General features: G+C 28.2%; 1 protein-coding gene across 2 annotated transcripts in view; it reads left to right on the top strand.

Annotated features, from left to right (window-relative positions):
- Nucleotides 1-22,399, top strand: part of LOC112682271 — a 274,831-nt gene that overhangs the window by 34,002 nt on the left and 218,430 nt on the right. For both annotated transcript variants that reach the window (XM_025552809.1, XM_025552810.1), the window contains exon 3: nucleotides 5,341-5,370. In XM_025552809.1, the coding sequence (XP_025408594.1) occupies nucleotides 5,341-5,370 (30 nt within the window). The remainder of the gene's footprint in view (nucleotides 1-5,340; nucleotides 5,371-22,399) is intronic.

A 22,399-nucleotide genomic window follows, 5' to 3' on the forward strand; every position in this document is an offset into this window, starting at 1 on the left:
ATATTTATGGGAATGACATAACATTTTTTTATCATTCATTATTGGTATGTAATATAATTATTAAATAATTCATAAAATATAATTTTGTAATTTATGATTTGTATTAATTAATTAAATATTAAAATTAAAATTAAAATCAAAAATTATTAAATGTTTAATACTCGCAAATAAAAGCTTAGCCTGGGTATTATATTTACAAAGTACGACCGGTTTTGAATTAAATATTCATCGTCAGGTATATAGGTTTAATCATTTGAAGTTTATCATAGTACTTCAATAAATATAATTAAATTTTATTTGTGATAAAATATGTTTGAACTGTACTACTGTACTTTATTATATATTTTAATCATATATTTTTATCAGTTTCAGTGTCAAAATATTATTAAACATTATAAACATTATTATTTTATAACTGTTATTATTCGAATGTAATTATTCCAAGTATAAATATTTTAACAATGATACAAGCTTATTAAATACAGATATGTTTCAACATAATTGATGGTGTTGCGAAGTATGAGTTTTAAGGAACAATCGTTTCGTGAAACACTCTAAATAAAACAGACGTATTTTTCTGAATAATTTAATCAAATATATATTACAATATTCTCCCATAGTTTCATTGCTATGAAATATTTACCTTATTTGATTTTTATATATGTTACTCAAAATAAAAAGAGAATTTTGTATAATTTGTAATTATTATTCATTATATGTTATTGTGAAAATTGATCTCGGTCTTGTAATTTGTGTTTGTCGTATTGTGATATAATTTTTAATCTTATAAAAATACACACGAATACTCAGAAATATACCTACTCGTCTTGAAAATATTAGATGATAATACAAATTATGTATAGATACCTACCATTTAGTTATCGAATCAATAAATTAATTTTAGAACCATCGGTTACCGCACGAGTAACAAAGTTTTATAGTTCCGATAAAAATAGTTGATATTTAAAATATAATGGAATGTGTAACAGTCAAAACCTTATATATACCTTATTATGTACCTGGTATAGCAAGTCAGAGATAGATTATTATTGAATTTAACGACTACGCACGAACCTTGGCTTATCCAAAGGTTTTTGGATTTTGAGCAAAATTGAGGCTTATGCATATATTTTCTACGTTTTCTATTAATATAATATACGTTTTCGTCTAACGTATTTTTTTACCAGAAGTTTCGAAAACATTTGTTAAATTGGTTTCTTTAAGCTACAAATAATATCCAGTAAAAATTTGACATAGAATTTTCCAACCTTTTCCGCGTATACCTAATCGAATAAGTCGATATATATATTTATTTCAAATTAAACGTACAAAATTTCTTTTAAAAAAAAATTTATATCAAAAAGTTATAGTTGAAATATTTGTACGAATGATTCTTAGAACTATATTTGTCAATCACAAGAAAATTCAAGTCTGGTGTATTAAATATCTTGGAATAATTTGACGACACGCGCAGATATATCATTATTTTATGAGGAACTACAGTATTCGTTTTTCCCTTCTAAACGTGGGTAACTTATCTCGTACGACTTATTAGAAACAAAAAATATAAATTTCCACTCTTACGATTTGAATCAAGTTATTTCACTGAAATACATATATATATATATATATATATATATATATATATATATATAAACGACTATTATAAGGATTTACTAGTGTAAAAGACTATTCCGCACTCAGAGAAGTTTCTATTTCAAATAAAATGATTGTATTCAACCGATTTACTCGATAATTGATAAATTGGTCATAGAATTATGTTTCTATACAGTTGCACTATTGTTCAAGCCGGTTAATTTTTATTGAAAACAGCTTTTTATTGCTGTCCTTATACGTAAATTATTGCCCCTAAATCCCAATAGCAATATAGTGTGACATTTCAATTGTATATATATAAAAAAAAAAAATTACACTATTGACCCAGTTTCTAAAATAATCATAGTGCATAATCTAATTGATTGTAACTAATTAAATCAAATATCCTACTAAAAGTTTTCGCATGACCACCGCCTAACCGTTATATAACGAGTCCAATGGTGTAAACAGTTACATCTATATACATTTATAGGAATCTAAACGCATTGTAGTGATGAAATCAATTTCATTAATTTGGGTAAGTGATTACGTAGGAGGAAACAAATCCATCCTCATCCCATATCTAAAATGACTACCTTTATAATTTATTTATAAAAAATAATAATCGAACAATAATAACATAATTTACACTGAGACAATATTAAAATAAATAAAGTATTCTTATCAAATATTTACATTATATAATATATATATATACATATATATATATATATATGGAAAAGTTAAAAAGTTAAATTATGAAATGAATTTATATTCCCACGACAAAGTGTATACATGAAAATGAAATTTGTTTATATAGAAATTCAACAGAGACAAAGTGCTTCAAAGGAATCATATATTTTTCTCGTTCATTGTTCACGTGATTTCTAATAAAGAACTACTTAATTTATGTTAATATTATTTGTGACTGACTCGAGATGAAAACATAAATGTAGAAAACTCTATTAAAATCTTAAATTTTTTTACAAAAATTAATATTGTACATAAACTTTAACCAATGTGTTTAAATTTTCAAACTTGTACCTTTATACTTATGAATAAAATGAAAAATTCAAAAAATAACATGTACACAAGTCTAATATATTGCCTTTATTTTTAATAAAAAAAGTTGATTATACTTTATTATAATTATCATTTTTGGGTTTTAATTTTTTTTTTCTCCTAGTCCAATATTTATATATAATAATTCTATGAAAAGTTAATTTATAATAATTTTCTTACATTTATATCGAACATAATAATCATATTTGTATTCTACATACTTATGACTTTGTTACTTATAAAATACATATATTTTTAAAAATTCAACCAAGATAATATTTAAGAATTAAATTAATTACTTACAAGTCAATCTTTAAATTCAAAATAACTATATTTAGCAGTGAGGTAAAAAAATCAAAAAATTCAAACAATTAAAAGAAAAAAAAATAATCAATTAATACACTTGTTTTGTTTTTAAAAACTGAAATAATAACTGAAATTTAACAAATAGTTATGGTGCTAAATTATACAAATGGTATTTTACTTTCAAATAAAATATATATATATATATATATAGAAGGTTTAATTTTTAGAGGTTTCTTGATTAAAAATAATACAAACAATCTAAAAGATATTTTCCAAGAATACTTTGTTCAGAATCTTCACAAAGAAATAAATCTGAATAATAAATCATCGAGATGTAAAATAATCATAATATTTCACTATAGGCTAATCTTGATACGATAACGATAAGTCATTCGATTCTTTTGTAATCTGGATTGAAATATATATTTTAGATACTGAAAATAAATTGTATTGTAAAATAATAGTTTACTCTTAAATCCATTCCATTGGACTAAAACTTAGATCCAACTCATGGTATTTATATTTGTAGAACTATATTACAAGTATAACATTTTTAGAATTTCAATAAAACAAGTAAAAGTATACATCGTCTGTGAATATTATGTTTAAAATAAAAACTAATTATTATTTCACTTTTATGTAAAAATCCATTTTTAAAATATACTGAATTGATAATTATATGGTATAGATTGATTTTAAATTGGATTAGTTTTTGAAATTCGTATAAAATAAATTATGGTATTTATTTATCTCCATCCAGGCATTGATAGATTGATTCAGATCTGATACGTAGGGTATTATATTTTAAACATTTATAATTAATACATTTTTCTTAACTCTATTATTAATTAATATTTAAAACCTACTTATTGATTAATAAAACTATAGCCTTAATATTTTTTTGTTATAATGAAATGTATGATTAACACAATAAAATAGAGAAATATATTAGTTTTAGTATAAAAAAGTTCGTCATTTTTTCGCGAAATAAATAACTATAAACCTATATAAAGGCATAAAAGAAATTTTATAAATTAAATTTGTTTTTTGTTAGAATAAAATAACATTTTCATAGGATTCTAACAGTAGACCTAACTGATAAAATCGTTCATTTTAAAAAAAAACTAAGCATGACTACTTACGCACAATGAAAATACAGTAATATTGATTTTTAAACTATTCAAAAAATACATTTAATATTCTTTATAAATACTACATAACTTAGAATAGTTACCTCATATGAATATAAGTCATTTGATACGTGAATATTGTAAACGGATAAATTGCGATTAAAAAATAATAATATATAGAAAATATGATTATTGCAATATTCTTAAAACAGTTTTTCGACATAATATTCGTAAACCAAATACAAATTGTGTCCCATAAATAATACACTTGAAATATCATTAAAGTTAAATACAAAAAAAAAAAAAAAAAAAAAAACAGAAAAGGCTAAATCTCATAAGATTATCAAAGTATTTCGAAGATGATATCTTTGGTGCAATGATAGAAAAAATATAAATGAGAATAATTTATTCGTATGATGTACGTAAAACCTCTATTCTAACTAAATTATGTGTATAAACGTTTAAAATGAATAAATTTATATGTAATTAATATAATTAGCTGTATCTTATTAATTATAAAATATTATCTACAAATCTTTTAAAATCTGTAATGCTTTCAAATTAAATAAATTATATTGCAAAAAAATTATTAGAAATTTATATACATGCACCAGAAATAGAAAGCACATATTTCAAATTTTTAATAATCTTATTTTTGTCTGGATTTTTTTCTTATTTAACTATTAGTATTGATATAACCAAAGTTAATTAATTATTTTTTTTTTATTTATTGGTTATCTTTTATTTTATCGAATTCATTGAAAATTTATAACAAGAATGAGATCACTGTGTTTCTATGTCAAAAATTTAATTTTGTATGCTTATCAATTTGAGTGAGCTTATAACAATTTAAATTATATGATTACATTGAAACCTCACTATCACGTGTATGCAAAAGTTGAATGTATTCCAATAATTTGCAATGGAAAATTTCAAGTGTTTGTTTAAAACAGAAACACGTAATTTAAATTATTCACTCGTTTCGTACTGTAAATATTATTTTAACCACCTTTGCAATGAAATAGACACATTTTACTCGCAAAAACCAATGTACAGATATTGTTATTAGTTAGCCATGAAAATCATTGAATTTAACGTAAATCATATACTAAATATTATCTAAATCATATACAAGTGCACACATACTACATCTGTTTTACACAGTTTGGCACATATTCTTAATATATATATATATTTATAGATGTGTTTAATATTGTATGATTCAATTTTCGTTTCTTGTTTTCAGATGACGACGCCTGTTTTTGTCTCGTCGAGGGTGAGTAATTACATTTATGTCATACATGATTTTTATTTTTCTCTTCCACTCGATAAGGAAACACGGTACATGTACGTCTTTTAATAATAAGATAATATCAATTTGTTGTTAACTTATTTAATATGAACATGTGTGATAGTTAAGTTGATCATATATTCTAGTACTGTTAAAATAATTCGTTGTTTCCATCGCAAGAGTTGTTGACCGCATGATGGTATGTTTAGAGTTGATCAAATTAAACAATCGATGGGCTTGTATAGATTCCAATGCTAAGTACTCATCAGTTTTTTTTACGGGAATCCCGCGATACAATAGAAAATACTGAATGTAAGTAATAAGAAGGGTTTTTTTTTTTTTTTTTTTTATTTGACATGAACACCATATACTCGTATTGTTAGTCTACGTATTCGAGTGTCAATAAAGAGGGCTTCACTTTTAGCGGAACAATTTTGATAACCTACGAATATTAAAAAAAAAAATCATAAAATAATAACTACGATTTGAAAAAATGAGATAAAAATCACATATTTATCCTATACCTATTCGAATATGTATGGTAGTTTTGAAGAATTATTGTTGAAAGTTTTTGCAGTTGCACGTATTTATAGTTACATAATACAACCGATAGCGGTTTACAGTAAGCATATCAAAACGTAATTAGCGAAATGTCTTGGCTTGATTTAAAAAAAAAAAAAAACTTTTTTCACTATTAAAGACCGTTGGAGCAATGGATACAACAGTTGCACGCACACATATGCGTATTTTTTATATTTTATGCAAAAGTTTGTGGGTATTTTTCAATTTCAATTTTTTTTTTTTTTTTTTGATCCATTTGTCCGTGTGCTTGTGCTTATTCGTGTGTATGTCGCAACCGTTTTGGCTGGTATGTTATATACGCGTTCATGGCCCAGAAGTAGTGGTGTAACCGTAATATAAATAGAGTTTTGGATCGATTTTCAAACGCATAATGTCAATAATTCTATATTCCTATTTCCACATAATACTAATAATAAAAAATGGCTTTTGGTGCATTATATAGGGGGGATAAATGAAAGACTGGTCCTCTCTGTGCACTCTGAATGCCAATAATGTATTATGGACACTTGTGAAAATGGGCAATGCGTTATATGGTAACTGATATGCCACTTTAAGGGCATTAATGAAGGTTTTTTTTTTCAAATCTTTTTTTCTAATTAATCATTAAACGTGTGTCCGTTTTAGTGGGTACTAGTGACATTAAATCGGGTCCAGTGATATAGTAACATTTTACTTATTAATAAATTTTCCAAAACAAAAAGACAATGGTTTGCACTCTTATTAATATCTTCATTGATCCACCATTGTATCAATTTGTCCTTTTTTTTAAGATAGTTAGTTATTTTAAATTTGATATTTTTTTACACTGGTTTTTTTCAAATGAACATTTAAATAACTATAACAAACAATCGAAAGCATTATTCAATATTTTAGATGATGCCAAGGGCCTTGTGTCTTTTTAAATATGAGAATAATTTTTGTGTATTAAAAGTATTTGATTTTTATTGATTATTTTTTTTTTTTTAATCTATTTCTTTTTAATCTATCTTTTTCTATCAAAATTTCATTATAATGACTGCAATTGAATTGTCTATAATTCTATGAATTCTAATTGTTCTCGTTTCACTGTAAGCTGTGGATTCCTATATTTTATAAGTCATATTATTTCCAGTTGTAAGCGTTATGAATACGCGTATTATTTTTTAAATATTTCTAAAACTTCTTAGTATCAAAAAGTGTCTATTATTTTTATATTATATCAATTTACTGAGTGGTAAATAATTCAGGCCAAGTTACACGCTTTATTTGCTGTATTATACCATGCATTTATTTTAGAATTCTACATTTTTATGAAATTATAATAATCAAACAAGACATTGTATAGAAAATTATCGTTCATATGGATGATAGCACTTGTGATGCGTTTTTTGTTAAAAAAAAAATAATGATTTCAATTTATATAAAATTATAATACGGTTTCATTTTTTAAAAGTGTTTGTCATTCTGGAAACTTTAATACAAATGTATTCATTGCTAATAGATATATTATTATTTAATTTAATCATATAATTCTATCAGTGTTCAAATTCTGATACAACAACAAAAAATAAATAAATAAAAACAAAATATGGGCTATAGGAAAATTCTATATTGCACCCGAGTATATGAGAACCCCTCATTGTGTTCAATGTAATATTACCTTTGACGAAAACTTACAATTTCTACACATACGTCAACGTCCATTGTTTCATTTGATCATTATACTTTTTGCAACAGTTTGTCTTATACCATATATAATTTTCAAAAACGACCTGTAGCGCAATGGAGAAGATTATCCAGCATAATCGTTTGGAGTTAACGAATCCCGAACACAGAAGAAAGAAAATTAACGCGAAAGCAAATAAAAGAGAAAATAGTATACATTTATCCTAAGAGACCGGTCAACAAAAAAAATCAACTATATAAAATTAGGTTTAATAAGACGATACAAAAGAATAAGAAACTTTTAAGATGAAGAACCATTATTTTGTGTTTTATAATACTCAAACGTAAATAATACCTTTTTTTAGTGCGATCGAAACTTTACATAATTAACTATTATATATTATACATAATTAATTGAAAGCAATCGCTCAGTTATATTTATTACATTGTGTATGAAGACAACAAATAAATCATATTAATATATTTGGTATATGTGTCAAATGTTGAGTTTTTCATAAAAATTATTTTATACCGACACAGTTATAAACATTGATCAATACTATGAAATCGGTATTTTTATAAATGTTTCATAACAAGCAACTCAATGACTTAAGTTGTAATTACAATTTGTTTTCATCTTCTTTAAGCTATAAAATCGTATAGAACAGTCACTAGAAAATGAATGTTAAAGTACGTTATGTAAAAATTTCAATAGATATTATATACTTTTTCAAAATCTACAAACGAGTACATCATATATCAATGTTTTTATTGATTACAACATAGTAAGAAATATTGTTCAAAAACTAGTTTTTGTTTTTCATCGTTTCTATCGATATATATATATTCTAAGCCTGTACGCCAAACTATTTGAACGACTTCCGTTCGACAAAAATTCATATTTTCCGTGTGACGCTGTATAATATGATATGTTTGCACATACGATTCCAATGCACGTAAATCGTTGGTATGGAATTCAAAATATATGCTTTAAACGTATACATTTTTACTTGAAACAAAAAAAATTGACTGCTGACTTTTTTAGACATTCCCTTATATTTTATATCTTATAAAGTTCACACCTAAAATATATTAACTTTTTATTTTAAATTAGAAATAAAACAACATATTCTTATTATGTTTGTATTTATATAACCTTTGATACCGATACGAATCATAGTGAGATCTGGAATGAATTTAGCTGTGTTAATTTAAAAATAATTATTAATAATTAAGGAATAAAACATTGAATACATTTTACATTTAAAATCGATTAAAAATAGATCAAATAGATTAATTAAACTTAAATTCGAGTATCAATAATCATTAAATATTAAATTCCATAGTCAATTAAAATATCTTTAAAAAAAAAAATATATTTATATATGGAAAACAAGTTTTGCCAGATAACCGATGCATTCTAAGTATTTTCGATATACTTAAAATGTAAAGTAAGATTTTAAGTTATACAAAATATTTACTGTTTGAAAATCGTTTTGTTATTGCGTACAATATTACACTGTTTTCAAATGAATTGATTAACATGATATTAAAGGATTTTAATAATGAGTATAATAATTTCAAATTTAGTTTAATTCCCATCCAATCCAAATAAGAACAACAACACTCTACAATGAGGGTAAAATTTAATAAACAATCACTAGCATTTTTAATATATTATTTTTATGTCTAAAAATTATTCTGTAAAACAATCAAATATATAATAAATTATGATACCTCATGACTGAAAATAAATTTTTAAAATACAGTATAGTTTAAAAAAAATGCATAAATTCTTCATTTTTTTAAAAAAAATTCTTCACTTAAAATCTGAAAGCTAAAATTTCTTATAAATATACATGAATATATTTCATATTAAAAAAAAAAAAAAAGTTCTATATGTTATCACGAATCAAGTATGAAATCAAATTTTAATATCTTTATTTATTTCGTATTTCATGAATTTTTTTTTTGAGAAGATTTTTAAATAAAATAAACAACTCATATATTTTTATACTGTTTTAATATATTTTATTTAACAATAAAAAATAGTATATAATATATAAGTACATTTCTGCAGTTGAATCAAACCAGATCATTTTTTTAAATTATAATTGTGCAATGTAAGAGATGAACAAAATCCTATTAAAAGAAAAATTGGAATTTCTCGTATTTCTTATTTTTATCGTTATTAAAGGCTAAAGTTGAGAATTTAATTTTCTTAATTTTAATAGTTAGTGAGAGTTAAATATTAGTGAGCCGAATTTTCTTCGGTATGGACGTCTTAGAAACTTTTTTTGGTTTTAAATTCAATTTCGTTTTTAATTAATGGTTGCGTACATAAATACTATAAAGAACTTGTTTTAGTCGGAATGCCATAGGAGATTCGTGATATAATATTATCAAGTCCAAATCCTATGTAGTGTAATAGTAAAATTATGTTACCATCATTATAGTCTAAGTTATGTTGAAGTAGAGTTTCGTAAACTTGAATACAAAATTAGTTAATTCGAAGAAAAGTAAGAATGATCATTTAAAAAAAAAGTAATAAAATATATTGAATAAAATCTTGAACATCTGAAGAACGTTAATATATTTACACGAAATCTTGATGAACGTTTTAAAAACGTTAATACTATTCAAACGGTGTTGAATAAAAACGTGTTTTTCTTTCAAGATTAAATGAAAAATTGTACTTAATACACAAAATAAAAACGATTTTTACTTGAATTACGTAAAATAACGAAAATAGCAGCTATTTTTAATCAAAATGCTAAAAATAGAAAAATATGTGTAATAAAAAAAAAAATAATAAGTAAATACCATCTAAATGAAACATTTTTTGTAGGTAATGAATGGAAAACAAATATTTTTGTAATGAATAAGTAAAGAAGAGTTGTGAAAATAGTGTCTTGAAGCAATAGAAGAAAATGTATTGAAACGGTGTGCCGAGGTTATAGACACCAAGATCTTTATATAAATATACACGAAATAAATATCAAGTTATTTATTCAACGTTAAATAAAAGTAATACAATTAATTTAATAAAATTATTCCGGACCGCGTGGTTAGCTCGAATAAGCGGCCTCGGACTTGACCAGATGTGATAGAGAATTGGATACACGGTCGACAGCAAACTTAAGCAATCGAGCGTATCGACCGTGATCACTTTACCAGTGGAAGTGTAAGCGCGCTGGAAAGGTTTGTACGGATATTGGCCCTGAAAAAGGCCGTTTTTAGTATCGATGAATAGGTCCACTAATCACGGAGCCCCGTGTGTAAATGCCGTTGGATCCGGGATTCGTAGTTGTTTTTCACGGCCGTGATTGCTGTCGCCATGAACGCCGCAATTGCCTTCGTCGTATTCGCTGTAGCCGTCATCGTCATAATTGCCGTCGGGTGCTTCGATTCTTCTTATCTTTTGGATGTTGATCGTTGTGAATGAAAGAATAGAGTGTCGATGCTCCGAAAAGTGATCGGTATATATACACAATCAGACATCAACGCTCCATTCTCATTGGTTGAATTTTTATCGATCCAGTCGACGATGTAAAACGACATTACTCCTTTGCTTGTCTTCTTGCCGTTTTACATCGCCACAATGATGTTCTTGATGGCCCTGAAAACGGCCGTTTTCGTCTGAGCGTGGGCTCCGTTACAGTATAAATAAAAAATGCACGACTTATAATTACAAATTTTTATGAACAATAATAAAAATTTGTATTTGTTTAATAATAATATTAATAGTTAAAATTTATAACTATAGATTTTACCTATGTACATTAAAAATTTCGAGAACTCAATTACGTTTGGGTAAATCCACTTTCAAGAAGATCTACATAGTTACTGATTCGGAGATTATTAGGTGAACGATTAGAACCGGTTTGAAACGCACGAATAAACTAGTGCGAAACAGTTATATGACTCCGATAACCCGATCAGGTCAAGTTTTGAAGGGCCTTTGAACATTTGGACGGTAAAAATTTCCAATTCCCGGTGAAACATACAAACAGCATATGAATATATAACGCACGTCGGGTGTGTAACGCTTAAAATAATACGTGACTGTACTGTTGTACAATAACAAACCACATTGTTTCACGGAAATTCGCAAAAGATGACGCGTAGGGTCCGGCAACGGATCATCAGCGCAGGCAAGCGGCACGAGATCGTAAAGGACGTGGACGGTCGTGCAGGGTCAACGGTGAATGTATTTTGACCCGTTAAATAATAATAATGTTCGTCGTGAATGTACTTTATATATACATATATAAATATACGTTACTACGATCGCAGTAGTAGCAGTAGTGATAGTTTCCCGGCAAAGGGCTGTACGTTGTATGATCATACGGTGCCTTAAGTGTCGCGGACTGACGGGCGAGCGTTTGCGGACACAAATTTACGGCTTATTAGCAGTAACGCGCCAGAACCGGACGGCAGAGGGCGCTGCTCTTGGGCGCGACCTTCGTTCGTCGTCGTCGTGGTGGCACCGACAACCGTAATATATGCGTTATTTTCAATTCGAAATAATAATTAATGATAATAATAATAAGCTTTGAAATGGGTCACGTTCGGGGGACGTACTGCCCCGTTGCGAGAAACGATGGCAGTGAAGTAGGCGTCGTCGTCGAGCTTGGAGGAGGTAGGGGTGGTGACGCAATAGCGTAAAACTACCCCATATACACACACACCCACACGTATGAGCACTCGCGCGTGCAGAGGCTGACAAAAGACACGCTCACACACGCACGCGCACGTATAATCGCTTTCTGAAACCCGTATTCGCCGTTCCCTTCGTCCGAAAAACCACCGAGGGACCGACAAACGACAAACGACCCGTCGAAAACGTCAAACACAACTCGTGCACACATGCCCATATCAGCGAATTCCGAAGTGTGTTCCGCGTGATAGTCTCAAAGGTTCCATAAGATTGACACGTGGATATTGGGAGTAGTAACTGTAACGAACAACAATCGTGAACTGTAATAAAAAATTTTTTTTTTTTGAAATATCGGTTTTTCAACAATCAATAAATTTGAGTGAAGTTGGAGTCAAAGACGTTGAGGTTCCACAAAACACAAACTATTTCCTAAGGGTTCCTCCGCGATCGAAGCAAAAGGGGTTTGGGAACTGTTGATTTACGCAACACACGTGATACGGAGAGCACCGGCTCTCCATCGCTTCTTCTTCCGTGACGGAACCGCCGTCTGCAGCCGTGCACCAAAACTCAAAGATCGATGATCGCACGCCCTTCCCTCGCTCTTGACCGTATCGTAGTGTCAGCCAAGGTGCGCATTTAAATTTTTGGGCCCGCCGCGTCTTTCACGTGATCCTTTCTTCGTCCTCCACGTGAACGCAAATAATAAATACATAATTATATATTTTATTACACTGTTTTGCGTCCATTATCATTCCGACCGTTTCAATCCCTTCGTGCACGCGCACACATTCCGAACGTGTGGTTTTTCCATCGCCCACTGTACCACGTGCGTACACACCATGCACTTTGCGTGTGCGGATCGGACGCCCCAGCTCCGTGAACAGGAAGAACACATTAAATCCGAGTAAATGCGCCCGCCGGATCACGTCGTCAAGATTTACGGAGGTGTTGTTGACACTTTTTGACGGTTAAGATATTTTTTTCATTTCCCCGGGGGTAATGCTCCCACGATGACGTCCTTTGGTCTTGTATTATATTCATACATTTACCCGTTCACCCACCCGTCCACCGGTCGCGCGGTAGAACATATCACGTTCTGCTGACGGTGAAAATAAAAACCTATATCCCTTCCATGCTATTTCGTGACGAGTGAATCCGTCAACTTCTATTGTTGTTGAAAGGGTTCTCTTATTGACGTGCGTTTCTTTCCTCTCTCTCGCTACAGGGTCAATTATACACGCTCATAGTGCTACTACATTCGTGTGTCGTGCCGAATCGAATTTTTCGCCTACCACACGAAACGCTCTCTTGACCGAGTTCCACCGTATCGAACGATTCATGAGCGTTTGTGTATTTTTCGAAAGATTTTTTCGGCACGGAAAATATTACTCGTGAAACATATTATTTTTTCTTAGCATAACATTATAATCGCACAAACACACATACGGGTATTATCTGCAAATCGTATAGAATATTATTGTTTCACGTTTCATAGTGTCGTTTATTTAGTTTTCAAACGAACCAATAACATTACAGTATGATAGAAATTTACGGAACAATAAATATATATATATATATATATATATATATATATGTGGTATGTACCACTCGTATGCTTGAAATTGAAAAAATGTAATTTCACGACAACATTAAACGAGTTGATCTATAAAAGTGCATTCGCGTATGCATCCATAGGACATTAGATTATACCGAGTGAAGAAACTGGCGAGCGAATGCGCCCGCGCGAGCGAGTATACGTGTGTATCTGTGATTACGTGTGTGTATAGAACATATGTGTGTGTGTGTGTGTGTGTGTGTGTGTGCATAGGATATGGTCGAGGGATGGTTGTAGAGGAAAAGGGGACGAGCAAAATCAATACGTGGACACGTTTCGAAGGGACCGTAGGAGGTTTCGTGTGTGGTCTGCAATATTTTTCTACGGCATTGGAAATGGTCCGGCCTGATAGTTTAAAATATGGATGATAGGCGTGAAAAATAAACCGCGTGTGCCACGTCTGTGAGGCGGTATTACGATACCCACGGTGGTACCTATGCCTACGTGCAAATCTCATCAGATCAACTCAACGATGTGTCAGCCGACGAAACCTGCGATTTTGCGATCACATATTCGTATCGGACTTGGCGTATACGCGCGTAACGTATCTTTCTTGGCATTATTTTTACCCCTTCCCCCTGCGTTAAAACAAGTATAAATAAATAAAACGTCAATTGCGCCCCTACGCCGTCTCCCGGGGGAGGGGTAGGAGGATTGGAACGCTAAGCCGTCGTATCGCACCCCATGTACGTAGCACTACTGTTGTTATTACTATCATTATTATTATGCCGCAGTACGCTATTTTTCTAACAGCATTGAACTACTGACCCGATTAGAATTTCATCCGCAATCTTTTTACGTTTTTTTCCGCAAACTAAACCGCAAACGTATACAAACCATACACACGCGTGCTTAAACATACGTAACACGGCGATTGTTATAGTACGTTCATTCCTTTACTACGCTTAAACTATACATTCTTTCGATTTTCCCAATTCTGAAAAATGTATGTGCACCACACAACTTTAATACCCGATTCATAGATTTTCATTTTCTCCTTTTAAGGATTTAATGGTAATATCAACATTTGATTTTGAAATGGGAACACCAATAATTTTCTTACGGAAATAATTATTCAAGAATTAATTCATATATTAATATTCAGAGGTATTTCTGGAACTTTTGATATACTATATTCAAAATTTATATAAGTATTTTTGAAGGCATTCAAATTAATCCATGAAGGACTTGCAAATATATATTTTTTAATTTACTCATAAAATGCAATTCATAATTCCATTTAATCGCTATCTGCTATTTTTTTTTTTTTTTTTTATATACCTCTGACCTTATGTAAATTCTTATCATATCATATCTATAACATTGATTTTATAATAAAATATATATATATATTTTATATTTGTATATTATAAAATCAATACCTATAATAAGAAAAAAAATATCAATATACTACTTATTATTTTGAACTTCCCATTTGAAAAACAAATATATACAGAATACTAAATAATAGGCATAGACAATCTTTGAAATTCGTTTCGTATATATACATACGCTCATTGTAAATGCTATACACTTGTAATATTGGGGGATAACCATTTTATACTGTAGACCTTAAATCGAATGCTTTATATAACGTACTGGAAGTTCTAAGCACATTGTTGTTTTCTCATATCTTTTTAAAACTTCTGTACTATACATTCGAACACACCACGCGATGATATTTGTTCTATTCTATCCGATTGATGACATCCAGATTCGACTGTCAAAAGTCACTGTATTATTATTTTTTTTTTTTTTTAACTCCAACGAAAATAATGGATGTGTCTACGTATATACAATATAAGATTTTTTCAACTTTTTGATTTGGATTACTTAGAGTAGATACTAATACTACCAATCGTAATTTAATCAATCACCGGCAGCAGCTGGGTTTGATCGAAGACGGACGTTTTATTACGATAAAAAAAAATGGATATTGAACTATCCACTTAAGTGAAATGCACATAGCGTTTTCATGTCGTTTAAAAAATGTACTCCGTTATTATGTTTTCAACGTAGTACTTAAATTATTTCTTATACACGGGAGAGATACATTTTATTAGTGTGATATTTGTATTTATTGAAGTGTACGTCTATTTTAAGTGATTATTTTTCAAGTGAATCAGAAAAAACGTATAACCAATTTTTTTATTTTTTTTATTTTTTTTTTTTTTTTTGATAAACTTTTATCTATATACTGATATTTAAATTTCTTCACGCTGTTGATCGAAATCTTCTATCTTGAAAATATAATATATATGTACTGTGCTTCGGTTATTAAGGAAAGCCTTATGGTTTTTATATTTTATACTGCAAATTCAATATTTTATTTCATGTTTTAAATATGTTTCCAAAATAGAGTAATAACATTTCAAAGGTTTAATATGTGTATCACTCTTCAAAAATGTGTCGTTTATTTATTATATTTTATGGCTTTATTTATTTCATAAACGAGAACCTAAACATTTTATGAGTATTCTAATCATACAAATTATATCACGACGATTCAAGTAATATATTGCTTCAACAGTATTGTGTTTTTATTTTTTAATTCGTAATGTCTTACTTATCAACATTGTGTCGTAAATTAATTTTTCCAAAATCATGTATCATTAGTTAAAGGAAAAATGAATAAAGTTGTTTATAGTTTGATGAGGTTTCTTTTTTTTTTTATAAATTGGGATACAATTTTCTATAAGAAGGGAAAATATATTAATAATTCACAAGAAATTAATTGTTATACCTATAGTTACATAATCATATCTTTATATTAAAAAAAGTTACGTCAGATCAATATGGTTTCTTAATAACTGGTAATTTTGAAAAGTTTCACTGGTGAAAAATCATGTTAAAATTCTACAATGATTTGAATTAATTTTTAAGATAACGTATTGCTTTTTCATCAATTTTTGATGTGAAAATTTCTATATGGCTCGTGGATAAACTTTTCGAAATAACTTTATGTATACAGTCATGTAATATATTCATACATTTAGACATATATTATCCTCCCAGGGTAGTATTGTTATTCGGTACATTATAATGTATGACTGAAATAGTAACTTCTGTTGGACATACAATTGATACTTGTTTGTCATGAATCGAAGTGAATGCAAACAGAAGTTGAACGATTATTAGAACAAAACAAACAGCACCGGAATTTCATTTATTTGATTATTTTAAAATGTAAATGATATATTTAAATCTTAGTTGTTATAAATGCGTAATACAATTGAACATCAATTATCATGGAAGTATAGGTATATTGTTTAATTGTATTTGTTGATGTTTAAAATAAATGCAAATTAAATTACTATCGAATTTTTCTCTCAAATATATATTAAGCGAATTGAAATATTTATTTATACTAAATGTATAGTCAAATATTAAATTTAATTAGCTTTTCTAATACTTTGGAATAATTTAAAAAAGAAATTATAATAATAATTCGACATATTTATCACAATGTTTGCAAGTATTATGAACTCATTTGATAATTATGAAATTGATTTTTAAAATATAATCTTATAAATATTGAATACTCTTGAAAGCAAACTATTAAAATGTATTACATAGTTTTATTAAAATTTTTAATTAAAAATTAGAAAAATCGATTTTGAAATAAGAAACGTCTCGTTTGTAGGTATATGTAAAAAAACAAAACTATTTTTTCTCTTAACTGCGAAATATAAATTATAATTTATAAAACATGTTGGATGGAAAAACATTATTCTGATAATAATTCTCGGGATTCTGTATGATCATGGTAGTATTATACTATAGCTTAATACTGCAACAAAAATGTATATTTATTCGTGACAGACCCATCTTTCAACCTCCATTTTTTTGATGTAGGTACGTAGGCTATGTGTTACCAAAGGTTAAAACTGTCTTTAGAATATTTTTATCCTTCTCTTGCAGTACACAGTACATAATACATACGTTATATATACTTTACCTCAGTGGCATAACGTCGTTATAAGTGTTCTAAAAATATTTATAATAAATAAATTTCAACACAAGAAATATTCGACTATTATATTTTCTCTCGATAGAAAATGCATTAGCGATCAAATCGTACGTACAGACACAAACACACAATTTGAATTAAGGCAACACTTGAAATAACGTATATGTATTAACCGTTTTATAAATTCACTAAACCTAGTTAAACATGATTATTGCCTACATGTCAGTACTGATTATTTTACAACTGTTTCCTTGTATTCAAAAATGTTATATAAACTATTTCTTATTGCAACATGAATTTTTTATGTATTTTATGCTTCCTGTGATCTGAATTTTAATTTTATTACTACAGTATATATCTGTATTAGTGCTGGTATATACTACACCATTGATATAGTATAAGATTGCTGGATAAAAAATACTAAATTTAGAACCCCAGAATAGTTTGTATATTTGAACATTATACGTATTGGATAACAAGTACGAATACTTGCAAACAGCGAATATTCATTAAATTTCCCAAGAGTGCTTGTTAGAATAGGTCATTTCTTTCACTGATAAATATTATCAAAAATAAGAAATCATAATATCATTACGTTTCTTAATGGTAATTATGTAATTTAATAATATTACGATTTAAGGCTTACAGTATATTTTTTTTCGATTATTATACCAATTGATGATTTACCAAGTATACTTACATGAAAAGTGATGTTATACAACTAGTAATTTAAAATGTAACATGCGTAAACGTTCAATAGAGTTATGGATAATATGGACAAACAATAGTTTGTTTTAACTTATAATATCATACATTATTTACAATATTTCGACGGTCTTTATAATAAAATGAAATGTTCTCAATAAAATGAAATGTTCTCATAGGAATTCTGAGAATCAAAAAAAAATACAATCAATACTATAAGTATACATGGTTGTATAGCTATAAGCTATAAGCTATAAGTGCATATATATATCGAATAACATAAAACATCAATATGATACGACATACATAAATATATTTATAATTTACTTATAATAGATATTTAGGTATATTAAATAAAAAATTTAAATAAAAATAATAATACTTCAGGCGACTTATTTCATTCATTTAAGCACTTATTTATTTAATTTTATACATAAACTATTTGTTTATTTATTTATACATTAAAATATATTCATCCTTCTTAAGGTATAGAATGATATTATTTCATATTATTATAGTTCTCATTTTAAATATATATTATAATTAATATATAATTTTTTCAGCTTATATTTCAAATATATTATAAATACACACAATTTTTATGATTTTAAAAGTTTTTATTCAAAATGTCGTTAAGACTTGGTAGAATAGAAATCTGCGTAATATTATATTTAAATATAAAACTTTTAAAATGTATAAATATTAAATATAATATATAATATATATTTAAATTATATAAATCCATTACTTTCTTTATAATATTTAACAAAATCTTCGTATTTAGATGAAAAAGAAAACTTTCGTTTCCATTATTTGTATAGAACTAAGTTGATTAAGTAAAGTTGAATAATAAATTAGAAGTAATCCGTAAGCAGTTTAACTCACATAGTTATTTCTATATATTACTAGAATTTTTTTTTAATAAAAAGGAATTATTATTTTTAAGCTTGAAGTTTAAGTCCTCATAAAATAAAAATCACAATTTATCAACAAAATTAATTAAAAATAAAAAAATAAATAAAATATATAATAACATCCACGGGATTTTTGAAGATAACTTTTTTTTCCTCTGTTTGGTTGCGGTATACGTTTGAATTTATATTCGTTATTTTTTACATTATATTTAATACAATTGAACAGGCTCATCAAAACACAAACGTATAAAAAACATTTTACCCAAGCGCACCACGTGAAATTATTAATCACTCAACATTTTTCTTAAGATAATCATAACGAGATTTGTAATTTGAGATATAAATAACAATACACTTGTCAAAGTACTAACGAAAATAATAAGCGTCAAAGTTTATCATATGAATGGGTTTTTTATTTCTAATTCTTTAAAAGATCATAATATTATACTTTTTCCACTCGTTGAAAACCGATTTTGTGTAATTTATACTCATAGCACTATAACTATTTGGAATCAACAATAATTAATATTTTATTATTGCAGGGACTAAAAAAAAAATAAAAAAATAAAAATTATTATTTAACAATGGACGATGCACGTGCATATTACGTATACTATATTATACTTCGTTTCTTTACACACTATAGATAATACGAGTATATCGATTTGATATCAATAACGTCCACCAATGACCGCGTCTATATTTTATCTAATCCTGTGCTGTATGCAACCTGATATTCAATTTTGATATAATAGACTAGCAAATTCAATTAAAACCCAATGTCGTAATACAATTTCTCGTGTACGTATTCGCATATTACGAGTATAATATAGGGTAAAATATATTTTCAAATCATTTATAATTTAATTATAATTAATAATTTAATAATTTATCTTTCGTGGAAGATAAGTGTTAGGTCGGAAATGTCGTACAATATAATATATAAGACATCGCAAGCACACTTACCATCAGGTTTATTCAATTATTTGAAATTTAACACATCATCGATCGTGGGAATAGTGTATACATACTATTTTATCATTATAATATTATTACATCTGCGAACATCGGCTACTATAACTGTTAATTGTCGTTACCAATGAAGCGCTAAGAATGTAATATGTAACGAAAAAATAAAAAAATAAATATTTAATTTGCAAATATTTGGTAAAAATTATTAAATATAAAATGAAAAGAATCTTGAGTACTCATTTCGGCGGAACTACTACAATAGTCGTAAGTCTCTTCTGTTAGACTTTCTATTGCCAAGACATTTGTTCAATTTTTTCCAATCTAAGTTTAAAATAAATCGAAATGATAGCGTCTCAAGTAACGGAAGTGATAGTACGCTACAACGCGTCTACGCTGGCCAAGTTGTTGGCGAGCATCGTTTGCGTTCAGCTATATAATGGTAGTCATCTCAACGGTGACTCGAATTGGCCACGGATGTCGTACGTGTCCATCACACATAGATGCAACTAGAGCCCGAATGTGAACAAAAGGCGGTTTGCTGAATTAGCTAAAAATAAAATTAATGGTATTTTTTTGCAATCAATATAAATTAACAAAAAAAAAAAAAACAGGGGTGTTAAAGACCCTTTTGCACCCTCTTAGTTTTACCTATACCGTTACTGTTCGGTATAGCATACAGTCTCGGAGAATTTGAGTTCACTTAAGCCGTACACTAGCAGAACGATGTAATTTATGAGCATCGTTTAACTTAATAACGTGTCTTAAATAAATTGTAATGATGTACAAAATTTGATTATGTATCATATTATAGACTAACAAATAATAATTCAAATGATAAAGGCCTAATCCAACATCACGCCATTGATATCTAAGTAGGTGAAATCCTTAAAGGACCGGTGTAAGTTTTATAACGCCAAACTTCCACATATAATATGGTTACAAAACCGATTCCCCAGGCTCTTGGTCATAAGTCGTCTGTGCGTGCACACCAACCACACGGAACCTTGCAATAGGCTCTTAGTGACAAATTATTCCTACGTGAGATTATTTCACTTTTTAATTTGACTTTACGATTTGAGTTTTCTGTGCGAGTATTGAACGGTTTCCAGCATCAGATCACCAAATACTGCGTCTTTTTTGCTTCATTTAAACCTCGCTCTTTTCTTATGGTAAAAACCATACGTAGTTCAAATTATCCGGACCTTAACGACACTCAAATATTTACTACGGAACTAAACTTATTTTATATATCTTTCAACTGTCCGGTTGAGCTAATCGATTCTCGAACCTTTGCAAGTCCAAAAGCCCTCTCGGGAAAAATAGAAAGGTCATCAATCCGAACTTACTACTTATCTCCTAATATCTAATCTCTATTGTATATATCGTTTCATTTTTTTCTGTTTCTTCCATTTTGAATTATCACAGCGAATTTACGCTGTCATTTCTCGACCATCCCCAATCGTTTTCGACATCATTGTGAATGGTGACGGGGTCGAAGGAGTTTTACATTATAGGACGTATAATTCAAAAACCCACTTTTGGTTCCTCGAAACCATATCGATGACGTACTCCGGCAGTCAAATTTAGCCTGGCTGACTGTAGGCAGGATATAAGATTGAAATTGGCAACGAGCGCTCGTCACGCGATTACAGGATTCAAAAAATACATAATGATGATGATTCCGTTGAATCGTATAGGTTTTATGAAGTGAATATTAAATCATAGGTGTATGTAGGTAAATTTACAAATTCAAAGATTGAACATGATAAATTAATATATTTTATCCATTTTTTTCACATAAACAAATTTACTTTGAATGGTTGGTCCCAATTCATTGATGTATATTATCAGAAGTTCATCAAATATATTTTTTTACGGTTTATTGATAATAGTTAAAATGTAAACCGAAAATTTAATATTTTATGTTCGACACGGTTATTAATTTTATTTAG

Source organism: Sipha flava, unplaced genomic scaffold (assembly GCF_003268045.1).
Source record: "Sipha flava isolate LNK unplaced genomic scaffold, YSA_version1 201_pilon_pilon, whole genome shotgun sequence".
NCBI classification, from domain to species: Eukaryota; Metazoa; Arthropoda; class Insecta; order Hemiptera; family Aphididae; genus Sipha; species Sipha flava.